The following is a 6,953-nucleotide window of genomic DNA, read 5'->3' as shown; positions in this document are numbered from 1 at the left end:
CCGTGGCGGCCGCCAACGGCCTGCTGTACGTGATTGGCGGCGACCAGAACCGACAGCTGAGCGACTTCTACCGCGCAGAGATCACCGTTTCTGCTGTCGAGGTTAGTACCTCGTGTCTCGCTGTGCGTCAGTGTTACGCCTCCCGCTGGTAGCGCTTTTGGCTCGCACGTGGAGTAGGTGGAGGGGAGGGGGTCTAATTTGGGTCGTGCTATTGTCCGGAAAGTCGATATTATCGCCGTAGTCGCTGGCGCTCCGTGAAAAGGATGCGTGAAAGCGTGCGTCTCGCCTCTGTTTCGGAGGACAACTGCAGCGTCGTGTATGAGATGGCTTGCGTGAGTGTCGCAGTCGTGATCGTTCATTGGCCCCCCGGTGTGCTGACTGTGACTGTGTTGGCGCCGGCACTGCTCCCTGCTATGCTGTCCGTTCGGCTGGGTGTCTTGCGGGCCGACTGGCGTCCCGTGCTGACTCAAAGGTCTGTTGTCGGACACCGGGATACCTCTGACCTGCTGTCCCTTGACCTGACCCGGTCCGCGGCCGGGCGGGCGCCGTGTCTGGACCCGCCGCCCGTCAGCGCTGCAGCGCTAGGGCGCGCCCGCCGCCCCTGCCGCCATCGGCTGCTGCCCTGACCTGACACTGTCGGCCGCCGGGCAGGTGTACGACCCGCTGTCGGGCGAGTGGAGCGACTCGACGCCGCTGCCCGAGTCGCGCAGCGAGGCGGGCGCCGTCGTCATATGACCGCGGCCGCCGCCTCGCCTCGCTGACGTCGTCAGCGCTCGTCCAGTGGTGGCCTGATGCCGACGTCGACGTGCGACCAGTGACGTCATTGGCGCTGCGACGTCATCGCAAGGCCAAGCTGCGGGCCAATGGTGGAGACCGGTGGACACTCGGGTCTGGTGCGACTCAGAGCCGTCGAATATTACGGGATTGGGTTCGGCGGCTGCGCTCGTGTGCAGCTCTGTACCGCGAGATCTAGCCTGGAGAAACTTAAGCTTCGCAAGGCTGAAAGTAGTTTTAGCCCTGGTTTGTGATTGGTGTTGCGCAGTATGCTGCTGGCGAGGGCGACTGTCGTAGCCGTGTGGTAGTGGTCTGAGCTTTACGACGTGCTTCGCTGCCAGTCGGTTGCTTGTCCCGCGTGTGCGCCTCCTGACCGTGCCACGTGGGTCGGTGTTTTTGCTACCGCGTGTCGTCATCCTGCGTCGTACGGCTTGCTGGCTGTGTGGCGGGTCCCTAGAGGCACCTAGACGGGACCCTGCGCCGCGGGCGGGCCCCTGCCGCGCCGTCGGCTGCACCGCCCCAGTGGCTGTGTCCCGTCCGTGCTTTGGTGTGGTGGCGGCGGTGGAATCGGCTGGCGTCGGGCACAGAGGCGGTCCCGGAGATCCACGAGGGCGGTGCCTTTCTCGGTGTAGAGATATGCGTGGTGCGTGATTGCCACTCTTCGCTCTGTTGGACCTCCTTGCGTGCGATGTTGTTTGGGGGCTACTGTATGTCAAAGCTGCACCTTGTAACAGCGAGCTTTCAGTTACTGTCATCGCCTCGTCTTCAGGCTACGGATGTGCGCAGAGGACCGGGGTTTCGTCGATATATGTTTACTGTACTTGTTACAATGACTATGATTAGACATGTAGAATTGCAGGGTGTGGGCAGACCTTATCTGGCGTCGGCAGGCTACATTATTATTGATAGCACGCCGCCTTTGAGTAGAGATCTGTCACTTATTGCTGGTCCACTTTACTTACGTTGAGGGCACACTGTTCGAGAAGGCAAAGGCAGTCACGTACGCGTGCTGGTGCCTTGAGACACTCCCTCGCGCCTGCTGCAGGATCACGGATATGAACGGAAACTAACGCGAATCTGCGCTGAGCTTTGTTTTGTTTGCAAATGCGCGTTTTCCAACTGTAGGATTGACAACGTGCATTAGCTACATGACTGCATGTTAAACATCTATCAAAAGCCGTTCCTACCCCCTGCCCAATTTCCATGTTCGTACGCATCCACTCGCGTGTTAGTTTGTTCTGTGAACAAGATAGTGAGGTGGAAAGAGCGCTTACTAAGCTTAGCACAAATGGTCCGACTGTGAAGCTGTAGAACAAACATTGGGTGTGTTGTGTTATCTGGTGATCTGACCTTACGGTTGGATCGCTCCGTCGCTAGGCGAGAGGCTCCACCAGAGACCTCACGTTTTTTACCGCATTGGTTATATCTCGCCCCGTGATCGTGCTTGTTTTCGGGTGTTGCGGGCCGGCCGCATGGGCTCGTGTGCATCGTCGCCAGAGCCATGCGTGTGAGGAAGAACAGGGGTGAAGGTCACCCTGGACGTTCGGCCGGGCTCGATGCGCACCTTTAGTTGTTGTGATATGTCCACCAAATATATTAGTTGATCCGTCTTGTTGAGTTCTCACGCTGAGCACGTGAGGCATCGCTCTGAAGTGATGCAGCGTCGCGGTGAGGCTCCAGGCCTTGGACGGCGCTGACTACTGAGGGCAATGTGTGTTGAGCTGTCTGTTCCCTGTGACGATGGCTCATTCGTTCGAGAAACCTGCCACCTGCCACTCCTCTGACTTAGCGCGCCCTCAGTGGTGGGGAAAGACGTGCGAACGTGCATGCCTCACCACGCATGCGTATGCGTTTGGGAAACATCGACTTCTGCTGTAATCGTGTCCGTTGTCAATAACGAAGCGTCGTGGGCCAAGTGTATGAAGCAGGAAGATGAGCATAGGTCGGTCTAGCGTTAGTCAAATATGCTATGCATGGCAACAATAAATTTTCATGTTATAGGCTCAAGAGGGTTCAGGGGCCAGTGCAGTATTCCCGCCCCGTGTGTACTTGTCCCTATCCTTGCCATTTCGAACATGTTGACGAAACGGTGCGTGCGTTGGTTACTGGATGGTACCGTTTATGGTAAAAGGCTACATACGTACATGTACGAGGAGCCTCCTCTACCAAGAAGACGAGGATCCCATAAATATGGAACATAAAAACACAATTGTAGGCCACTCTATTGAATTCTGGATCCACCCATGGTGCATGTACATTATGTCTGCCTACGTATTTTTTTAAACAAAACAACTGCGTTGGTCAACCCTATCATGACCGCCGTCGACGCTCGGATTTTGGCATTTAATGCGGTCAACCTTTTCATGATGTTTCATTTATTGCGCAGATGTTACAGAGGGTGATCCGTGGAAGCTCGCCATAGATTAGACGCGCGGCCGAAGTTAGGAAGGAGTTTTGGTTGAAAGGAGGGTATGTAGATGTGTCTAGCGCGATATTTATTGCATTTCTGGTTAAATAAAACTGTTTTTCGACGTAGACGTACATTCCGCGTAGTTCGTTTACCTAGGTGGGAGGTTCTGGGTCCCGTTCTCAAGTTATGGTTATGTGAACCTGAAGTGTGATCGAATAGACGCATGCATTGTAATGTTGGTGATGACACGGATGAGTTTGATCCCATCAGACAGCGATGCAATTTCCTTTTTAGTTGGTGTGCTTTATTCCTCTCCACAGCTTTGAGAACCAAGTGGGACGAATTTGGGATAAACTTTGTTTTTTCTCAAATAAGTAACCTAAGGGACAAGTCAGGGCAATTTTCTCATATTCATCCACCTGACTTATGTTGCAGCACTGCTCCCCTGATGTCAAATGTGAAATATGGATGGTGTAACTAGGCTATGATGCAAAAACAAATGCATATGTCCCTTGGAAGATATTGTTGCTATGTCATAATGATCATGGCTGGGTGTTTGGTGACTGTTCCATTACCAAAGAAGGCAGGGAATTGTTGGTTATTCTTGTGATTATTGCACACCTCATTTGCTCATGGGCATTTATCATCCCAAGCTTTAGGTTCTGTGAATGGAGTGATGCAAAGGTATGTTTCAAGAGTTTTTCAGTCTGTTTTCATGTAAATTTGTGGTTTATCTCAGATAATGATGATCATTTGAAAGGCAGTCATGCAAAATCATGGGCTTGGTCTGGAGATCTTGGGGTTTTATCTTGCTGCAAGATTACTGACAGAAGAGTTAAACATTCCAGTATGTTGTGTGACCACTTGTTTTACGAATCTCGGCTACTGTGCTTTTATCATTTTAATCTGGATAAGATGCTGGCAAACACTTGAATTGAATTGAAAACACACATTGAATGGCACTATGCAGGAAACAGCAGCCAGAGATCCTCGCAGTGCTGTTGGCCATTGCTTGATCACTCCTTATGTGATGTGTTGCTCCATATATTGTACAGTTGGCTACCCTCATGTACATCCCATGTTTCCCCATAACATGCTATGCTATGCTAACATGCTATGATATGATATGATGCACTCTCTTGCATCATGTCTGTTGTTGTCTCATCTCCCACTGCAGTCCTAACCCACCACCGTCTGTGCCCTGACACCTACCTCTGCTGCCACAGGAGGTTAGCCATGAGCCTGCTGGGTCGGCTGAGCAGGGCGGTACTGGCCGTGCAGCAGCTGCCGGCCATCTTCAGTGCCTGCCAGCTACAGACCTGGCTGCCGGCCGGGCGCGGCGGCCCCGGTCCTCTGGCACCGGCGGCCCGCCGCCTCCTGGCCGCCGCCACTCCGCAGGTTAGCTGCTGGCAGGCGCCCACTGGCCGCCACTTAAACCACTGGGCTGCCTGTGATGTGTCTGCATATTTGTTTGGCTAGACTCAAGAAAGTGTAGCGAAGTTTTTTTATGTGTATCACACTTTTCACAAGGGATGTGACACCAGAGCCGCGTGTATGCACGCTCGGTGGACGACGTGGAAAACTACGCGGCATCGGTATAGTTTTGTTGACGGGCAGAGAGCAGTGCGTAAAAAGTGCTTTGTGTGTGTGCTCGAAGGGTCAGGGATGGTGATGCCCGCCTTACTAAAGTGCCCTATTTGGAGGCCGTCTGTTGACCCATACCATTGTAGTCGATGTAGCCTGACACCATCTCCGTGTCCTTCTGCAGGTGCTGCCCTCCTGCGGCATGAAAATGAGGTACAACCTGCGGCGGCGCTGCAAGCACTGCTACTTGGTGGCGCGCCACAACCGCTGGTACATCATGTGCCCGGTCCACCCGCGCCACAAGCAGATGAGCCTGGTGCCGCACCCCAAGACGCAGTGGATCCTCTCGGACGTGATGCAGACGCCGCGCCGGCCCTGGTGATGGGCGCGCGGGCAGCTGGTCGAGGCAGCCGCGGGACGCGCGGCCCGGCCACAGACCGCCGGCCGGCCGCTCGCGGGCCCAATACCGGGCGTGTTGGTGTGAGCGCAGAGAGGATGCCGGGTCGGGCGGACCGATGCGTTTGGACGAGCCTGTGCTGAGGTAATGTGCGATGCACCGTGTTGTGTGGTAGTTTGGAATGGGTGAGGGTGTCTAGTAATTGTGTGAATTGGTTGGCTCGCAATGATTGTGGCATCAATTTGCTGTGAAGTAATAGAGGAGTTTGTGATCGTTTTGTGGCTTTGGTCATCACCTGCCGACTGATGGTCTTGACCCCATCCATCACTAAGCGACTGATGAATTTGTCGGAAAGTTACAAGATGTTTGCCTTTGCTGCCACGATTTATCATTGTAACACAATTGTCATGACATATGGTGATTCAGCATCGTCCGGCTATCGTGGCAAGGCCAGCTGGGCAGCGAGTCGGTGTTTGATGTCCACTACCTTGCTCGCACTGCACGCATGGTGCTCAGGCACCGCTGCGGCTTGTAGCACATCGCTAATGAGTATGTTCGCTGGTGATCTTGTGAAAGATTTGGAAGGGAGCCTTGCAAATTATGCCGCAGCCACTGTGAACTGCTAACGAGTCCGATCCGTCGTTAATGTGTCAACTTGACATGAGTGAGTCTGGTGCGCCTATGTCGTGGTGGACTGGAATGGGATTGGGATCGGGATTGGGATCGGGATCGGGATCGGGATCGGGATCGGGACTGGGAGTGGGGGCACAGGAGGGCGTTGCTGCTGCGAGTCTGGCAGTCAGCTGTCTCCATTGGTCTGATTTACGGCGCTGGCGGTCGGGGCGGGCCGTCTGTTTACGCCTCCGGGAGCGCGCCTGGCCGTCCTGAGGGAGCCATCCCGCCCGGCGCGGTCCGCACCAGCCTCCGCGTCGCCGCCTCGGCCAGAGGCGCACCCATGCACTGCCACTGGGTGGGACGAGTCGGCGGAGACGGCAGGCCGCCGCTGCATGCCTCATGGGCTGTTGACGCCAGTCAAAAGTTGCGTTCGTCATGTGAGAACGGGTGCTGGTCAAGTGTAGCGCTAAATGTAGATCGCAACAGTGGCAAAGCCAGGATTTCGACCTGAGGAAGGTCAAGGCAGGTCCTGTGGGCCCTCTCAGCCAAGGGGTTTTATTTCGCCGTTGTACGAGCACAGGTTTTTTTTTTTTGCTTTTTGTGGACCTATCTAAGTTCAAGATGCCATCGAGATGCCTCAGAGGCTCGTTTTCTGTATAAGAGATTTGCGGGCGTGTTTAATTGCTAAAAATGGTGGGATCTTCGGTCTCAGGGATCCCCTCGACCTCCGGAAGGAGGGGGGGGGGGGGGGGGGGGCAGGGCGATGCCCGAGGTCTCGCTCCCCTTGGCTACGCCACAAATTCCAATGATGCACCTGTTTGCCCCCCCCCCCCCTCAATAACAACAAAAGACCGCCTGTCGACCAAGCACGGAATGTAGTTCGTCTCTTCGCAATCCCTTTCCAATGCACGACAAATTTTCTCAATGAAAAAGATGTCTTGATATGAAGCCTTCAACCTCCGTGGTAATATGGAAATCATAGTTTGTTTTCCGATAGTATGCAAGCTTTAAAGCTAAAAACGTCGACAATTAGGTAAATCCAAAAGTGTGCTGATTAAATGGTTCGATGTTAATGCTGTAAAAACTAGACTGTCTCAAGGCCACTCAAAATGAGCCGATGCACAGAGAGTGCGTGGGTCCTAGTACTACATTATTTTCTGAGCCTCTTGTGTC

The 6,953-nt window shown here is 54.1% G+C and overlaps 1 protein-coding gene and 1 long non-coding RNA gene across 2 annotated transcripts; both read left to right on the top strand.

Annotated features, from left to right (window-relative positions):
- The first annotated feature begins 12 nt into the window (after window positions 1–12).
- LOC119097905 (uncharacterized) lies at window positions 13–2,384 on the top strand. The gene is made up of 2 exons (XR_005094211.1): window positions 13–101; window positions 652–2,384. It is a non-coding gene; the product is annotated as an uncharacterized LOC119097905 (long non-coding RNA).
- Window positions 2,385–3,185: 801 nt separating this feature from the next.
- On the top strand, window positions 3,186–5,438 carry mRpL36 (mitochondrial ribosomal protein L36). The gene is made up of 3 exons (XM_037220854.1): window positions 3,186–3,243; window positions 4,411–4,582; window positions 4,953–5,438. The coding sequence occupies exons 2-3, from the start codon at window positions 4,421–4,423 to the stop codon at window positions 5,148–5,150; spliced, it is 360 nt and encodes a 119-aa protein (XP_037076749.1). The 5' UTR covers window positions 3,186–3,243; window positions 4,411–4,420; the 3' UTR covers window positions 5,151–5,438.
- Window positions 5,439–6,953: the final 1,515 nt, after the last annotated feature.

The sequence above is a fragment of the Pollicipes pollicipes genome, unplaced genomic scaffold, assembly GCF_011947565.3.
Source record: "Pollicipes pollicipes isolate AB1234 unplaced genomic scaffold, Ppol_2.1 Scaffold_4727;HRSCAF=5580_pilon_pilon_pilon, whole genome shotgun sequence".
Taxonomy (NCBI): domain Eukaryota; kingdom Metazoa; phylum Arthropoda; class Thecostraca; order Pollicipedomorpha; family Pollicipedidae; genus Pollicipes; species Pollicipes pollicipes.
This window is presented reverse-complemented; position numbering and strand designations above follow the sequence as displayed.